At 44.9% G+C, this 18,521-nt stretch overlaps 1 protein-coding gene across 1 annotated transcript in view; it reads right to left on the reverse strand.

The window, feature by feature from the left end:
* Nucleotides 1-1,808: 1,808 nt before the first annotated feature.
* Nucleotides 1,809-18,521, reverse strand: part of MAP3K4 (mitogen-activated protein kinase kinase kinase 4) — a 64,814-nt gene continuing 48,101 nt past the window's right edge. The window contains exons 19-28 of the mRNA XM_026044723.1: nt 17,021-17,121; nt 15,793-15,873; nt 14,081-14,272; nt 13,386-13,456; nt 11,078-11,194; nt 9,874-10,033; nt 4,346-4,468; nt 3,503-3,609; nt 3,103-3,282; nt 1,809-2,346 (exon numbers count right to left, since the gene is read on the reverse strand). Of these exons, the coding sequence (XP_025900508.1) occupies nt 2,326-2,346; nt 3,103-3,282; nt 3,503-3,609; nt 4,346-4,468; nt 9,874-10,033; nt 11,078-11,194; nt 13,386-13,456; nt 14,081-14,272; nt 15,793-15,873; nt 17,021-17,121 (1,153 nt within the window). The 3' untranslated portion in view covers nt 1,809-2,325. The remainder of the gene's footprint in view (nt 2,347-3,102; nt 3,283-3,502; nt 3,610-4,345; nt 4,469-9,873; nt 10,034-11,077; nt 11,195-13,385; nt 13,457-14,080; nt 14,273-15,792; nt 15,874-17,020; nt 17,122-18,521) is intronic.

Here is an 18,521-nt window from a genome sequence, read left to right on the forward strand (position 1 = left end):
CCCGCGCCGGCTGCTCGGGGCAGGGGCTGGAACGAGGCCCGTGCGGCGCCGGCCGCCCTGAGCAGCCCCTGCAGGTTCGTGCGGCACCCGCGGTCCCGTCGCGCTGCCGCTCGAGAGCCGCCCGAGCTAGGCTGGTAGGAAGGGCTGTAACCCCCGTGGGGGTCTGGGCCCGTTCCTGGCCCCTCTCCCAGGCACAAGTACCCAACATGGGAGTAGCTGGTGAGGAGCCTTGAGACTGCTTTGTACTTGCTTCCCTGGGACCAGCCCTTAGAACACAGGCCACACAGGCCAGGCCTGGATCCTTCCTCCTCGACACTTCTCCAAGCCCCCACGCACAAGGACTGCAGCCCAGGCCCTTCCAGCATCCCTGAAAAACACAGACCTTAACACTACTTGCCAAAGGTGAAACAGTCCCGTTCACTGTATTAAAAGAATGACTGTTCTGTTGGTAGGAATCAGTGTTTGCCCCTTTCCACCACAAGCAACTGTATGTTCTACAACTGCCTTAACAAAAAGTAGACTTACTTATGTTTGTTTATACAAAAATAAAAGCATAAACAGCTGAAGTGCCGTGAGCGTGTCTTCCTTTGGCCCGTGGCCACCCACTCATCCRCCAGYGGCCGGGCCCGGGTCCTGTTTGCCGGCAAGGAGCCGGCCCGCTCCGGGGGGAGTGCGGAGCGAGGAAGACTCCGGCGCTGCCGCCGCAGCAGCAGGTGGGCAGACAGGAGCAGCTGTGCAAGGGAGAGGCCTGGGGGGCTGAAAACAGGGACGGGAGGGGAGGTTCTTGCAGTGCAGCGTATTTTTGAAAGCCCAGAAATAGCAAGTGAGTCAACTGCATAGGGAGGCTTCACAGAATCACAGGATGGTTGAGCTTGGAAGGAATCAACCAGAGATCMYCTAGYCCAACCCGYTGCTCCAGCAGGGACACCCAGAGCACGRGGCACAGGGCGGCATCCAGGCGGGTTTGGAAGATCTCCAGAGGAGGAGACTCCACAGCCTCCCTGAGTAGCCTCCCTGAGGCCTGCCTACGTCTAGATTTAAAAGCCCACTACTTTCATAGTATCTTCCACTGCTAAAGCTATTAGTTTGTTGCAGTTAAAGGGTAAAGATTAAAAAAGAAACAAAAATTATTCTAAAGCCAACTATTAAAAGTTTTCTGCTTCGCATGTTATTCATGTTAAGATCCAGAATTACCAGGAATATGCARACTTGCACTCCCAGCATTTCTAAGTGAGTTGCTACGTCTGTAATAAGGCGGGAGCGAACAAAAGGGGCAGTACCTGAACCCCTCAGCAGGGCAGGCTGRCTCCTCAGAAACCGCTCCCCTTCCCCCCGGGGCCCCCTCTCCYGTTTCTATGAGTGACCAACACTGAGCAGCCCAAGTGCAGGATCACACAGTGGGGGCTAAGAGTTTGGAAAAGCAGGGTTGCTTGTGCTTGCCCAGCACAACACGAGGACTGTCATGACCCATTCTGCACTCAGCCATTCCCTRCTCATAGTAATCCAGTCCAGCAGGAAAGTTCATTTCTGAATGCTGTCCCTCACAGACTAACTCACACATCGCCTCAGGGTGGGACAGGCAGGAACCTGAGCTCTGCTACCTGCTCTGCAGCATAAAATTGTCTTACCTGTTGGATGATCTTGACAAAAAACACCCACAACTGCAGTGTAGAAGCAGCTTCCTTCCAGATTGTCTCCAAACAGAGTTGGGAAAAAASCAGTTTGAAGAGTGACAGCAGCCCCTGTCCCCGACTATTATGCATTTACTTTCAGAGGAAAAAAAAAAAAACCACAATCTTACAAACGACTCCTAAAATAAACCATTTATTGAGAAAAAACTTCTTTAAAATTTCATTAATCAGCCTTGTGCATAACAAATCTGAAGCTCRCCAAAAACAAATAAACAAAAACAGTAAAAGTTCACAGTCAGTGCACTCAACAAACAGATTAAAAAACAAGGTCCATAACGCCTGATAACACTACAGCATCTTTTCGAACCTACAGAGTTCAAAAATACTACATATTAACATTACAGTTCTCAATCAAATGAGAAACAGGAGAAAACAAAAAAAGGGGTCTGGTCCATGTACAGTAGTAATGGCACTTTCACTGAAACATGCAGCTTCTTTCGACTTGCGGACACCGCCACGGGAGCAACATGTGCCGAGAACAGGAGCAGCAGAAGGAGTGACGCTCGTCACCTGTGCAGTCTTCATATGTTTAACTTTGATACTGCTTCTCAGCACAGTCTTTATGTAAATATTACATACAGTAGTGATTAAGAGATACTTTGCCAGAATAAAAAAGGCCAGAGACTGAGTAACTTCATTCTTCATCTGTGCAAACCTGTGAAGGGGACAAAAGAGCAAGTCCAGCTGTCACCCTGCAATTCGTACCTGCTTGGGGCAGAATCCTGCCGAGGGGAGGAGAGGATTTGGCCACGGTGGCATTTATAAGAAAGATGGATGGGGATGATGATCCCAAACACGGTTACTTGGACTAGGATCCTAATGTGAGTAACTTGGTGCTGGAAAACGAGACAGCTTCAGAAACCGACTGCTCCTACGTCTTCCAAAAAAAAGTTACAAGTACCCCTAAATTTGTGGGTGAAAATGTAAAATACTCTTAGGCAACTAATTAAACCATAATTAAACACAAGAACTGCAGCATTTCATAGCAATGCTGTTTGCCAGACACATGTTTAAGAGCAGCACACTGTTTCATTCCCAAGCACGGGCTTGCTCCCGCTTTCATGGAGGGGCCCTTCTCTCCACAGGTGCACAGGTACTCCCTGAAACTGCAGCTGTGCAGCCCTTGAGATCCAATTAACGGGGCCTGCTCAAAAGTTTGAGAAGYCCTTCTAATATAGAAACAGCACATCTAGGAACAGCGAAAACTTGCTGTATGGTGCACACCAGTTTTTAGTCCAATGTTTGCCAGGAGCAGCCAAGGGGCCTCTCAGAAGCTGCCAAGCCTTCGGGACAGCATCTATCCAGCACCACCGGGATACCAGCCCTGGGCAGACATGCAGAGGACAGAGCCCCTTCCCACCCCCATCTAGAGCCCTTGGGTGGCAGGGCTTGGGACAGCCGAGGGACAGACCTTGACAAAGGGGTGGTCGAGGAGCTGGCTGGCCGTCCACCTCATCCTTGGGTCGCTCTCCAGGCAGTGGCAGAGGAAGTCCTTCCCTTCCGGGCTCACCTTGTCAGGAATAGGAGGTTTGTGACCCATCCCCACTCTATACATGATCTGGAAGTTGTGCTCGTATTCATGCCATGGCCTCTGCAACGGGTAACAAAACTGCTAAATGCAGGTTTAGTGCTGATTTAGCAACAGCCAACAGAGCTACTGCTACAGCAATGTTTCTGAAGCAAGTTTGAAAAACGGAAAGACCTCAGTTCTTGTGGACTCGGTGATGAATGAACCGCCACGAGGGGACCAAGACCCTCCAGGGGAGCTGCCCCGAGCAGCTTCCTTCCTTCACCGCACGGCACGTCCTTACCTTGCCAGTGACCATCTCGATGACRACGCAGCCCAGGCTCCAGATGTCCGCTGCGCGCCCGTGCCCCTCTCCTTTGGCTCTCGTAATGACTTCGGGAGCCATGTAGGCTGCGGAACGACACGAGGGCCATCAGTTCGCCAGGCAGAACAGCAGCAGGAGGAACCTACTGCAGTGATCAGCCCAGCAAACCACACGCTTGTTAACACATCTGCAATGACTGGCCACGAGCTACAGCGTTTCTTGCTCCGTTTTATCCTTTGCTGGCTTCTTGCGCTCTGACACATTTGCAGCACAAATGCCTCAATTTGAAAAATAGCAGTGAAAATGCTGGAGGCTGTCAGTTATTCACATTTAAAACACAAGTCAAGCAGCTGTTACATAAAGTCCAGACTGTTTCAGTCAGGCTACAGAGAAAGACACAGCCCCGGGAAATGGAAGCTCCAGAACCTTTACAGTTACCAGACAAATAAAGCTTATCTTTCRGTTCTGTTTTCAGCTGCCAGATGCAAAGCACATCTAACTAGCTAAGGTCAAACTGAGCCTCCCTAAATGATCCAATTTTCTACAAGCCCAACACTTCATTGAAGCATCTGAGCACCAGAGRGGATCACAGACTCACAACATGGTTGAGGCTGGAAGGGACCTCTAGGGATCACCTAGTCCAACCCCCTGCTCCAGCAGGGACACCCAGAGCACGGGGCACAGGGCGGCATCCAGGCGGGTCTGGGAGACCTCCAGAGAAGGAGACTCCACAGCCTCCCTGGGCAGCCTGTGCCAGGGCTCTGGCACCCTCACTCTCACTTGGATGACAAGTATTTATCTGCCTGGCATGCATCTCCTCACCTGCAGTCCCCAGGGTACTGTTCACTTCTCCAGGCATTGTCTGGGTGTTGTTCTTCAGTTTCACTGAGCAGCCAAAGTCTCCTAGTTTAATCAGTCCAGATGAGGTAAGAAAGATGTTGGCTCCTAGGAAGCACAAAGAAAAACATAAACACTTGTTAAGTCAGGGCTGAATGGACCAAAGAGGGCTTCTTACCATGACGCACTAGTGGAAGTTACACAGCAGGTAACAGCTGAATTTGCACTTAGATCTTTACCTCTGAATTAAGTGTGGAAGATGTTAGCATTGAAGATGCTTTTCCCCACAAGGTACCTGCCTATTTAGCCAACTGTTTTTTTGCCAGGTTTTGTTAACACTAAGATGAGCTGGAARATGACAAGAAGTGTTCAAAACAAGAGGCCAAGCGGTGGCATCAACAGCAGCAGCAGCAGCAGGAGCTCCCTGTGCTGGTGAGGCCACACCGCACGGAGCTGCAAGGAGCTGCAAGGAGGCACCAGGCAGGAACGGCACCCCAGTTGTGCTCTCTTGAGGAAAGGTGAGCCCAGACCAAAACGTCCTGCCTCCTCCAGCACAGCCCACATAGGGGTGGCTTCATCACATCACATACAACCTTTCCCCACGTTGCCCAGGAGTTTCMTAAGTGACCTAGCTCTGTGTGACCTTCCCAAGTCTCTTTCCAAGGCAGAAACATGGCACAGGGCAGGATGGCTCATCCACTCCTCCTTTTTACTACAGTTGACGATCTTTCCAGTTAGCTTGGCTGAGAATTCACAGAAAAAAAAAATAAAAAATCAAAAAACTCAAGTTAAAAAAAAAGCAGTGCAGGCCAATGATGCCGAAACTCTGCCCATTTCTCAGAGGGCTTCTCCTGCAGTTGAGAGAAGCTGGATAATAAAGCAGGACTTATGTAGTTCAAGAGGGGCTACACAACTGCCCTATGAGGCGAGGTGGGGAAATCCTTAAGGGAAACGCACCCAAGCTTTGATCCCTGTAGACCCTTGCAGGGTGCGAAGGCAGAGGCAGGAACCCTTCGGGAAGCGCAGGGCCCGGCTGCTCATCCTGCCGGCCCTCGGGCCCTGTGGGGACCGTCCCCTGGCTCCCTCTGAAGGGCAAGGACAAGGACGGACGCCCAAGCCTACGGGGGGCGGGGGGGACAGCAAACACGGGCAATGCAGCAGAGCGACAGTCACTGTGTTATTAGCTCTCCCCTCTGAACTTCTGCCCACGCCTTTTGCTTTTATGATGATTTTCAAATCATTAAAACATTGGGCATGCGTAGCCCAATTCCCAGAGACCTYGGGAAAAAAATGGCCACCACGTGCACAAGGATGCTTCGGAAATCTGTGTGCTGGTTCCCTAAGAGAGTAGCAGAGTTCATGGATAGATGGCTATAAACTGGGCAGAAATCCAGGCACAAAGATCTCCCTTTCGACTGAATCTTAAGCTATTCTGACAGCTCAGTTTAATAACTGTAACACAAAGCTCCTATGAGCCCTCCTATGTTCCTAAAAGTTCCTAAAACTCRTGCATCGGTCACATCTGCTGTGGGCTGCAGTGGGAAGGATGGAAGGGCAGAACAGGGACACCGCTGCCGGCCAAGCGACGCTTTTGGTCCCACCACCCTTTGGAGCTGCTGCCRGCAGGATCGGCCCGGGAGAGCGAGCCCAGGCTGCAGAGGGAGCTTCAGAAAGGCTCTGCCTTGTAGGATGAAGGAATCCACGGAACCCACAAGGACCTGGGCAGGACAACACGAGACCTGAGAGCAGGACCTGCAGGATGTGCCGCCCTTCCGACCTTTGACAGTGAATGCGAGTGGGAAACACAAGGAAGCTCCTATCGTGTGAGCTTGTGTAAATAAGCAAAACAAGACCGGGGTCTCGACTAAAACAACAAAAAGCACAACACTCAGTTGTTGCTTCTCTCCTCCTACCCGTATGTTGTCAAAAACAGATCAAGACCTTTCTATAGGATGCCTTTGCTGGAGGCAGGAAATAGCAGAGTTCGGCAGAGGCCCCATTCGAGTGCAGGCGGGTTGCACTAGATGGTCTCTAAAGGTCCCCTCCAACCTTAAGCACCCAGTGATTCCCAGCACGGATTTCTGGACAGGCTGGCACTCTGGCACAGGGCAGCTGCGCCCTCAGCATCCCGGCTGCCCGGCGCTCGCTGCCCGGCCGGTGCTGTAGCAGCGCAGTGGGAGCTCGGGACACCCGCGCCGTGTTCCAAGAGGGCTGGTGTGGATAGTTGGGAGCACAGGAGCTAACACCAAAGCCCCACCACGACTGCCGCGGAATTACACACACGGGGGCATCTGACAGCCCTTCCGCAGGCAGCCCCGAAGCAATGCAGGGGCCAAGTTCATCCAGGAAACAAGAACTTGCTTCAGGCCAAACAGCACCTTTCGATGACAGAGGCAGCTCTCGTCTCCTCTTCTATTCGGTCTCTCTGAAAAGCTGATGTGCCCACAGTGTGCTGTTGGTAGACCTTAGACCCTTTGCTAATTGTGAAAATATGAGGGCAGGAATAGCAAATAGGAAGAGAACAACATTAATGAGAACCTAACAAGACCTTGATGAAGGCCTCCTGACGTGGACGGTCTCMCTCCGAGTCCTCTGATGCTCTTCACTTTCAGGCACCTCCTTCCCGCCTTTGGGCTCGCTCATTCCCAAGGCGGCCGAGGGCCCTCTAGGGACACCTTGTGCTSTGCTGTGCTGCCCGTGCGTCTCCGGGCCTGCTGGTAGCAGACCCACATCCACGCACTCCAGTGAGTCAGGCAGAGGCCGGGAGGATGGTCAGGGGCAGCTGGTGAGCACRAAAGGTGGATTTGCTCAGCCTGGAGAAGGCCAGTGGGGGACAATGATGGCTATTTTCAGCTGTATAATGGRAGGATGTAAAGAAGATAGAAAGAAAAGCAGATTTTTTTTTTTTTCTCCCAAAGCACACAGTGAAAGGATATGGGGCAAGGGACACAAACTGCAACCTTGGAAAACTCCAGCAAGGGATCAGGAAAAGCTTTTCCACAGCCAGGGTGCTCGACCACTGGGAGGAAGCCCCCTTGCTGGAGGTGCTCACGGCCCAGCGAGGCCAGGCCCCAAGAAGCCAGCTGTGGTGCTGAAGCCGACACTGAGGCCGGCGCTGCTTGCAGAGGGCGAGGACTAGACAAGAGATCCTCAGAGGTTCATTTCAGCATTAACTGGCCTACGATCTTCTGCCACTGAGCAGCTTCCTTGCGAAAGCGAGGGAGCTGTAACTGAGGAATCTGGCTTTAGCCACAGAGGTCAGGCCCAGTGCTGAGGGCAGAGGTAGAAGACGCGTGCGAAGCAGCCTACCTGGACTCGCCCCGTGCGCTGCCCCCGAGCTGCTGCACACAGCGACAGAGGGCRGCGCCAGCCGGCACCAAGGACACCGCTCACGGCCGCAGGCGGGAAGGGTCCTCACCCACCCCCGCACTGCCACCAGCGCCGGGGCCCTGAGGCTGAACAGCAGCTCTCAGCACGGTGGCCGAGCGGCATCCGCGGGGAGCCCAGGCCAGCCCGGCACCAGCGAGTGAGCCCAGCGCGCCCATGCCGGGGAGAGCAGCTCCGGATCGGTCTGAACGACCTGTTGTGGTTCTCTGCTACGGGAAAAGTGCCGGCAACAGCGGAATAAATCTGCCGGCCTTCCCTTCTGCCAAAAGCAGGCGCAGTTTCCTGTGGKGCTGCTGGCTCTGGGTGTCCCTGCTCGAGCAGCGCGCCTGGGCTAGWTSATCTCTGGAGGCCCCTTCCAACCTCAGCCTCTCTGAGATTCTSTAATACTAGCATAAAAGTAGACAGTGATAAACTTTAAATGCAGCATCAAGCACCTTTATAAAAATATCCTCCAGGCAGTCTCAGTCTTCATATTTTGTCTTTAAATTTAGGGGCAGTCTATGAATAGAAGTATCTACAATAACCTTCTACTAATCGCTGCAATTATTCTCAAGGAACACTCCAACACTTGGTTTTAGGAACTCTTTTACAACAGAAACATCCTCAGATAATGCAGAATTACAGGTTTTTTAGATAGCTATTCTGCTTTCAGAGCTTTTCCCTAATGAGAGAAAAACCTATTCCTCTTTATTTGGCAACACATSCAGAAATCAGCAAGGACACCGAGCAGTGACAGGGCCATCCCTATCGCTAAGCCCAGACTCTGGAGCCAGCCCTGGGTTTTTTCCCCACAAGGAGCTTCCTGAAGAGCCATCCAGCTAAGCAGGCAATGTGGACACGTAATGACCACAGGAGGCAAGGTACTATGGAAAGCATGGAGGGAAATCTGCAACTGGAGAGAAACCTTGGCTCAGGAACAAGAACCAGAAAAAGCAAGACTGGGAGGAATGAGGGTGAGAGAAAGTGCTTCCCAAGACAAAAACAAGCCAAAAACTGACTCACAGGTGGCCTACCTGGGCAGGAGGCCTCTGGGGTCGCAGATAGTTCTCTTTCCCAATGAGAAGCACGAGGCCAAAGGACCACGAGCAACTGGGAACCTCCTACACTGCTGCGATGGATCAAAGCCCTGTGAGCAAGAGGGACAGACACCCAGCATGGCTGGGCTGCACCGCCTGGTCGCAGGGCGCGCGGCTGCAGGGCACGGCTTGCCCTGCTCTTGCTGAGGCTGCTGCCACATGAGAGCAAAAGCTGTCAGACTAACAAAACCAAGGCGACCAGACATGGAAGATGCACTTGGAAGGAGCAGGAAAGGAAAGGGAAGAAAAAAAAAATTGGAATGTGGGGTACAACCTGCTGCCTTTTGCAAAGGCAAAACCCTCCCCAGGGCTGCTGACACTCCCGTGGCTGATTCCCGGTCAGCAAGGGCTGAGAGCCGGGCAAGAGCACATTAACAGGTATGCTGAAAAGACTCTAGGTAAATAAAGTCAGGTCTTATTTTTTACCATCTCTCTTTCACAGGTTTTAGCAAGGCTTTTGTCGCTGTGGTTAGGCAACTGTTCCTGGAAATCCTGCAAACTCTTCTGGAAAATGGGAATCACAAGCAAGAGTTCTGATGAACAGCSAGAGCACTGTGCTACCTGCCAGCTCCCAGAAAACACCACTGTTTCCTGCACGGATGAGACTAACAGCAGCACCACATAACTCAGCATGTTAGTGCCAGAACACAAGGACTGAAATTTGAGGTTGGATGAGTCCCCCAACATCTTAATGATCRCAACCAAAACGGTTTCAAGTCAAAGCATAAGCAGAACTTGCTCATGGTTTTGCAATTCTATCTGCAAAAGAATTGCAATGCTCTGCACTTAAAAAGTAGCACAAAAATAGCCAGTATCTTGAGAACTGTTTGACACTGTGAGGAAGATCATATACTCAGCTGCTGTATTAGTGTAGACAATTTGTCCTAGAATGCCGAAGGTTGGAAGGGACCTCAGAGGTCATCGAGTCCAACCCCCCTGCTCACGCAGGGTTTGTGTCCTAAACACAAACAAAAAATATTCTTTCCTTCCCACATCCCCTCATCTATAACACTGAAACACGAACATTACCTTTTCTTAGGTTACTATTACCTTTAATGTCTCGATGGACAATTCCATGTTCGTGCAGCACGTTGATAGCAACCGTGATTTGCTTCGAGTAGAGCCTGATGACGTGCTCCTGAAGGCCCAGCTTGGATACCTCCTCCAGGGTGCCCTCGTCACAGTACTCCATGAAGATGTACATCTCCTCCTGCGGTGGGAACCAAACTGCACTGCATTGGTTTTGTTCAATGATTTATTTCAGTACTGAAATAGGATCAAGTTCTCCTTCACTATTCCTCTCCCAATTTCTGCATTAGCACGTTTAGGGTGCAAACTTTTTGCTCTTCTCAGCACTTAAGTTCTCTGCCTCAATTTAAGGAGACATTAGATTCTTACTCTTTTCCCATTGCTCCCATCATTTTGAAACGTTCAGCCAAGTTCAGCTGGACTCAACAAAAAATGCTGTCAAAGACGTGAACTCCTGCCACTGGCCCAAGAAACCAGTGAAACAGTGGCACAGACACACAAATCAGAGCAACAAAATGAAGACAGAGAGCAAGTTTTTTTTCCCCTTCCAAAACTGCAATGGGTCATCAAACCAACACACTTGTATTGAGTGAAGTCAGGCAAAAACCTGCCCCCTTTCCAGATGCACGAGGAGCTCCTGTTCCCTGCCCACCCCACTGGGCACAGGCACAGGCAGGATCTGAGACCTGGCACGTGGGGAGGAGAGATGAAGGGAAGAGAGACACCTGCAGAACTTGGGTCTGTAAGAAACCAGGCTTATTTCTGCTGCTAAGGAAAGAAAAGTTGTTTTTCCTTCTGAAGAGATATTAGCTCCCTTGCAAACTATTTTCTTAAGACATGCAGCTGGCATTAAGAGCTAAGTGCSAGCATAATTTTTTTCCAGAAGTCAAGATATTGGTACAATTTTCACTGCTAACAGTGAAGGCTTTTAGGCTGTTGAATCAGTATCTACAACACAGAAGTTATACAGTACACAACATAGTTCTCATGTAGAACAGCGGGACAGAGGAGCAGCCTGGAATAGCTCCAGCATTGCTCACTCTTGCTCACTTGCTGTGCACCAGCCTCTCTGCTCATGTGCTACTGCCACAACTTTCTGCAAACTGTGTTTTGAAGAGACCTCAGCACTGGGTGCGGATGTTCTGGAGCGACATCTCCATCAGCCAAAAGCTTCTCCAAATTCTCCCAACCCTATGCAAGCTCCCAATAATTACAGTTTTCTTACCCTATGAAGCTCTACACCGAAATAACGAACTAGATTAGGGTGCTTGATGCCTTCAAAAATCTTCAGTTCATCTGCTGTTTCTTTGATGGTTTTGTGATCATTGGGCTGAAATCTTATCTGAAAGAAACATTTTTCATTATTTTACCACTATCATGTTTTAAATTACTATGGAACAAAGACCAATAAAACAGTTCAAAAAAGCCAGTTATTAAACTTTTTCTCAAGAAACATCTAAGAGATTCAAAACACTCCCTCCTCTCATTAAAAAAAAATTGAAGTAAAGAAGAACTTCAAACAATATCCAGAAAATTTCACAAGAGTAAAAGTTTGTCCCTTTATATATATAAATATATATATATTATATATATAAAATACATATTTTATATATATATAAAATATATTATATATATGAGAGTACTATGTATATATTATATATATGAGAGTACAAATGTTTGTGTGCACACACATGTGCCTATATATCTTATTGGAGCTTGCCCTTGATCTTAAATATAGCAGATAGATACAAAAGGACCTGAAAACAACCTCAGTGACATCAGAAGATGCTCATTCTAAGGTATTTCTTTAGTGAATTGAGCATGGAGCCACTGCAAAGAAAAGGCATGGCATGAAGCAAACACCAACACAAAGGCACATCTAAATGAACAACTTTCATTTAGATTTCCATTAAGAATACGCCGCTATGTTTTTTTCTCAGAGGAAAAACAAAAGCAAGCCTTCTGAAAAACTCATCTAAGCCTTCTCTTGTTCATAACAAAGATGGGCAAAATGCACAGCTCAAATTATGGAAGACACTGTTTTTACTATCTTGTCGGAGAGCCTAAAGCCCTTATTATCTAACACTTGGTTCACAAACTTCTAGAAAAATAAACACATGTTACCTTTGGTTCCTAGGTTATTATGATTGTGTTTGTTCTGTACATCAATTCCAGTATATGATTTGTATTCAAATGGTGATAAAAAGACAAATGACATTCAAGTATTGTATATATTTTCTAACACTTCAAAGCTGGGTATGTGTAGTAAAGGATTTTCCCCATCATTTAGCAATATTAAACTAACACAACACTGTTATATTGAAAAAAAATTGTTTTCATGGAACCCTCGAATTTTTCAAGATATTCAGAAGCACTTTTTATTTGGAGAAAAACAAGCACACTGCATAGTTAAGCTCACAGTGAAAAATCAGTGCTTCTTATTGGTCATATATGCCTAACAGTTAGAAAACATCAGAAGGTAAAGTAGGAAGCCTGCTAACAGAATGTGCATCAAGGAAGGTCCATTTGCACTTATTTTTAACTTGAAGTCCCCCAAGGAGAACACGAACATGCTGATGTCTAAAAAGCACCTGCATCTAGAAAGCATGTCTGAATTTCAGAAACCACAGTGTGCTGCTAGCAAGGATGAGGAAAGGTAGAGGAAACACTCAGAAGCATCAGTCCTAGTGTTGGCATCAGCCAACAGATGAGTAATGGTACAAAACATTAAGCAGAGATCCAGCCTTGCTTTCTCAAACCTTTGAAAGATCCCATATATATCATCATCATCATCATCATCATATTTCATGACCCTGTTCTTTAAGTTCTCTAGTGACAAATGGCTGCCATAGTAACTTCTGTGAAATGTTGATGCTCACAGTTGTCTGAAGAAGTGGAAATGCAACAAAACTAAACAATACACACATTTCAATAAATAAGGTGCTGCAGGGGAAAAGGATGTCTACGCCTACACAGCTTTACTTATTTGTATACTGAAAATTAAATTTTCTGTACCCACCAGGTTAGTCAACAGTTTTGTGACTCAGCCTAGCTCATTTAAACTACAGGAGAAGCTGAAAAACATCTGTTGTGACACTTCCTATCTTTTTCTCTAAGGAATGAAGAAGAAAGGAATAAAACATGAGATGATATACTGTAAAATATGATWTACATTTTTGTACAGTCTTCAGTCATGAGAAAACTCCCTCCAAAACAACTTAAGTTCTCTTCATGGGAGTCCACATATATTAAGCAAATATTCATTAAGTTCACACATCCTTGTGAGATTAGTAAAAAGCCAATATCTATTCTACATATATTTAAGTTGAAAATTTTAAATTGAAATGAAAAGCTTAAGGAGCAACAGGTTGACAATTAGCAGAGGTGGATACATGATGCAGCAGTTTGTCTTCCCATCCATCTCCATCCAGCTAACACCAGGGTTCAGAAAGCCCGAGCACCCACTAGCTCAGAAACGTGTGGTTCACGGAAAGAGTAAAGGCAGCAGGGATTCTTTTRTACAGAACACTCACTTCTTTCATAGCCATCAGCTCGCCAGTGTCAACGCTGATACAGGTATAGACTTTCCCATATTGGCCTTCACCTGCARAATAACAGTAAGAGAAATTAACTCCACTACATTTGACATCCAAAATACACATTGACTGCAATAAGAAGACAYTTAACTGAAAACTTCTCAGCTCTTTTAAAATTTCCAGCAGATTTAAAGCAGTAACATCTGCTACTACATTCACAATGCTGAATTTTAAGTTTATGTTAAAAGCAAACAATATATCATCAGGCTGTTCTGGAAAACTATTCATGAGGTTCTTCCCACAAACCTCAAAGGGGTGAGAAAACAATGCTCACGTGTGGGGTAAAAACAGTATTGATTAATAAGACAAATCCATTAAAGTTTGTTCATTTACATTCAAAATCATGGTTCTTCCAAAAGCAGAATTCATCTCAACCTTTACAGAGCTGAACATACAATTAATTGCAGTAATGAAATTATTTTCCATCTTTGCTTGTTACTTGACCAGTAAAATACTTTAGTGAAACTCTAAATACAGGAAACACCACTTGCAATGGTATTATTTGACATTCTAATTTTACTACAGCTGATATTACTCATTCAGAGATGAAAGATTCTGTGAGATTATCTTAGCCATCCTTTTAAAATCCAGCTAAAAGTTTTGCCTAATAAATGAGTATATAACAAACTTACCAATTTTGTTTCCCCTCTGCCACTTAAAAGTCACTTTCCTCAAACCTACATGCATGACATTATCGTAAGATTTTGGGGTGTCACAAACTTGGCCAATGATGTTCTTCCTCCTCATCTCTCTGTATCTCCTTTCCTCAAACAACTGAACGGACTTCTGAACAGCTTCGATGGGTGCTTGCTTGGAAGCAGTGTCTGAAAGAAAAGCAATTGACAGTTTCCCTGATTCAGAAATACCATCTGTACATCTGTTTGCCACCTCTTAATATTATGTCAAATGTCCTGATTTAAAAGGCAACTATTTTGAGAGTCTAATTTATTTTTCTTGCATTTGACCTGAAATTAAGCAGACAGGTAAGAGAACTGTGCTAAAGTTAACCCAACTATGTCAAGTTTTTATTCCATTGAAATATGAGTTGGGTTCTTCAAACTCCTGCCTTAGTATTTCTTATTTCAGAGATCCTGAGGTATTATATAACTCCAGCTTTAAAGTCCTGACAGGAAGCAAAAAGATAAAAAGTGAGGCTGGAAGAAGCCTCAAGAAGCAGTTATTTCCTTTCCTTCTTAAAGCAGAAAACTACACAGCTACCATTGTAGACAGGCATTTGTCTAACCTATTTATAAAACCTCCAAAGATGGAATTACTGAAATTCCTTCAAAAAACATCTTCTGTAGCCCACCTACAATCCATATTGCTTCATAGAAATTAAATCTCCTCCACTGCAGTGGGAATCAAAAATTCCATTTGGACCAAAATTCTTATCTACAGAGGATACAAGTACCAATTCCTTCTGCAGCAACTCTAGATTTTTTTTTCTCCTCATTCTTTTCTTCCCAGATTAAACAAATCTGATTTCTTCAGAGTTTATGTTCTAAACAAAAAAACATCTTTTAGATTTCAGGGAAAAAAAGGTTTAGTTTTTCCTGCATTCTCTCCACCTAAGCCACATCCTTCTTGAAACCTAGTGATCAAAATCACAGAGAAAGTGTCAATGAAACCTTACTTTTGCTGAGTACAGCAAAAGGATAACTTCACATGTCATAAATGTACCCCTTTTTTAGATGTTTAAGTGACAGAACAGCTCTTTATATKACAGGAAACATCTTTTTCTAATGTTTCATGTGGTTTTAGCCTGCCAGAATGTATGAAAGCAAGCTGTATGCATAAATGTGTACAYATAGAGAAAATTAAGTTACTTCAAGTTTCATAAAAATAAGCAGCAGGACAGAGAGAAGGGAGAGAAGCAGGATAATTCACATCCYGTTAGACATCCAAAATAAGAAAAAAAAAATCCCACATGAGGGAGAGATCTCAGAAATACTCTTCCTGCGGTCAGAATTCATTCTCAACCACGAGAAGCAAGGCTGCTGAAGGGCACTGAACTCCACAGTTCCTACAGTGGTAACAGYATTTTTGTAACAGTAGGACTAAACTGCTGGCATCTTCCAATACCTGAAAAGATGCTACTTTTATAAGATCTAAATAACCCCTTTCCAAAGTATAMCCCCTGTGATTCTGTTAGTGGTCTCTTTACCTAAATACCAGGAGTTTTTTTGCTTCCTTCACTTTTCCTTTCCTTCCTTTTTTTCCCTCTATATTTTCACAAAGCTGTGAAAATCTTTTCCAAGTCACATCATCATCATTATTCTTTTTTTTTCTTTAATACAGTGCTAGTTTATGAAACATTAAATTATTATGACTCCTATACTCCTACCTTTGGTCTGGTTGATTAAGGTTCTGAGCTCCCAACTCCGCCGGGATGATCCACTTAAATCTCCTTTTGGATATGATGGTTCTAGAGAAATAGTACTGTGAGCACAGAGGTAGCTTGTTCTCATATTACTTTTAAGGATTCTGCCACCAGATTTAGCAGAAGCTGAGATTTTCACTTATCAGAATAAATACACTTCTCAGGTATAAGACACCAGCACATGGCACTGCATGCTTTGGAATTCAAAGACAACTTATTATCTTTAAAGACAAAACAGAAGTGATATTCTGAAAGGTGATTTAATTCTCTGYTCTTCCATGAGGGAAAAGCTTCAACTCAGGATACTCAGACTCAGATGTGGGTTACAAGCCTGCAGGAGAGCAAGCTTCTGAAGTTCCTCAGAAAAAGATTTCTGCTATTCCAGTTTTCCAGACAGGTGCATAAAAAGGGAATAAGCATTTCAGTGTTCCTTCCTAAAAGCAAGCTCTCAGAATATATCTTAAGGCATTTGTTTCTTAAAGATCTGCTTCATCTTGTAGGCTTACAGCATCAACTGTTTCATTTAGAATTTAATACTCCATTTGAATTTGCACAGAACACACTACCTATCTTAATAATCAATGCTTCAAGGCATTTATTGTAATAAATATTTATTACATATATAGGAGCTGCATAAATTTGAAGGAGAAGCAGTGACCAGGAGAGCAAGTCGCTCACTCCTCCTGGCCTTTCCTTCTGGATTCAGTTAACAGCATTACAAATCTGTAAGGTAGCTACTGCAGGATAGAAAACTCTTTCCTCTCCTGAGGATCCTAATCATACCTTGTTAACAGAACACAGAAGAACAAATGTACTATCTAATTGGATAGATAATTCAGTAGACATGTTATCAATATCACTGTGAATATTATAACTTAGCAAGACACCAAGAAAAACCTCAAGGTTTTCAGAAACATTTCAGGACGTTCAGAAACAACGCAGGAAGCAAGACAGCAGCAGCAGCAATGTCTGCAGACAAACAATTTAATCTGAACACATAAGCCTAAAAGTTAAAAAAAAAATTATGGCTGAAGAGTCTTGTTTGAGTGGGGGGTGCTAAAACTTTTGAAAGGGTAAGAACTGGTAATAGAGAACTATGTTAATCACATAAATTATCTGCAGAGCCAGGTAACAATCTATTACGGAGACAACAGTGACATTGTCTCAATTATTCTATTATTGAGACAATCACCTTCTCGTTCTTCAGTAGGGCTGGAGTGACGACTGAGGGACCTGAACTGCAACTCTGCTGCTATTGAAGCCAGTCGATCATTTTCAGGGACACTGGAACCCCTGCTAAAAAGAATCATTTTACTAATTAACTTGGCACTGCAGTAATAACTATTAATGGTAGTATAATTACMGCTTCAAACAGAAAGAATCTCTGAAGCACAGGACATGAAGCATGAAAGGCAGCGGTGGAGAAGGCAAACTGAAAGTCCTTTTTACACTATTTTTTTTCCCAAATTTAGGCTTTTTTATATAACTTTCAGCAGTATGATTAGATATGAAGAGATMTAAGCTTTTAAAGCATTCACTACTTGAAACTGCTACCTGCTTACACCAGATTTCATATTACTGATTTTTAAGAAAGTAATAAAGACAGCTGCCGCACAAGACAACTTGTGACAGGTTTTGACAGGCAATCAGAAGTGATTAGACTATATTTTATCCAGTAACACTTTTTAAAAGTAATACACACAAACACAAAAAAACCCTTCCTGGAAACAGAAGCTCAAACCCCAGATGCTTCATTCCCACACAAAAGTTTGCAATAGGATGTTTCGATTGCACTYGCTAGCTCTGCCATTTAGATCTTCAAAGATGAAAAGGGCTTGAAATTATAACTGGTGAAAAATCAGTAGGACTCTTTAGGATGGTCAGTTTTAGCAGCAAGAAGGCTGAGGTTATTCTGAGCAGATGAAGAGAAAATTCTGGACGTGCAAGAAACTTAAGAGAAGCTAAAAATCCTTCGGAAAAGAGGTGCCTTTAGAAAGAGGTGGCAGCTACGCATAGGAGCTTCAGTATCATAACTCTGAATGTCTGTGCCTAAAATCCATTTGTTTTTGATTGCTTGTGTCCATAACATTTGTGTGCATGCTATTAGTTAAAGAGAGAGAGTGAAAGAGAAGTTTTTCACTATTTCTGCTTCTGCCTTGGATAAATATTAAATAATCAATAACAACCTCAACTAGCTCAGAAAGCAACATTTACATATTATCAGTATGGGTAAAATGCAGATTTATAAAAGTATTCTAAAAGTGCAGTTTAAACAACTGAGGATGCTTGAATTTTTACTATTTATTATATTAAACAGTTATTTGCCTATTTATTTATTTGAAGAACAACTTGAATAGTTCTCTGGTGGTATTTTTGCACCAAGCATTGCCTAGCACTACTGACTTACCAGGTTCCTATATTCAGCCTTTTATATACACATGATGCTGACATCCTGTGCTAAATGTCTGGCAAGTTTTTGGAAAGTATAACAAGTTTGCTTCCATGCAGCAGCTAAAGACTGTGTTTCTTGCACATAAAAGCAGAACAGAAAAAAAGTCAAATATTTTCTTGACTAGATTTCGCTTTTCATTCTGAGCATGAATAAAGGAAATTAYAATTAGGACTGCAACTTGGTAAAGTTTGAAGCTTTTTGAGTGTATTAAATGCAGAAGCTTGCTCTAAGTGCATTATGC

The sequence above is a fragment of the Nothoprocta perdicaria genome, unplaced genomic scaffold (genome assembly GCF_003342845.1).
Source record: "Nothoprocta perdicaria isolate Ctin4 unplaced genomic scaffold, notPer1 scaffold_38, whole genome shotgun sequence".
Lineage (NCBI taxonomy): Eukaryota > Metazoa > Chordata > Aves > Tinamiformes > Tinamidae > Nothoprocta > Nothoprocta perdicaria.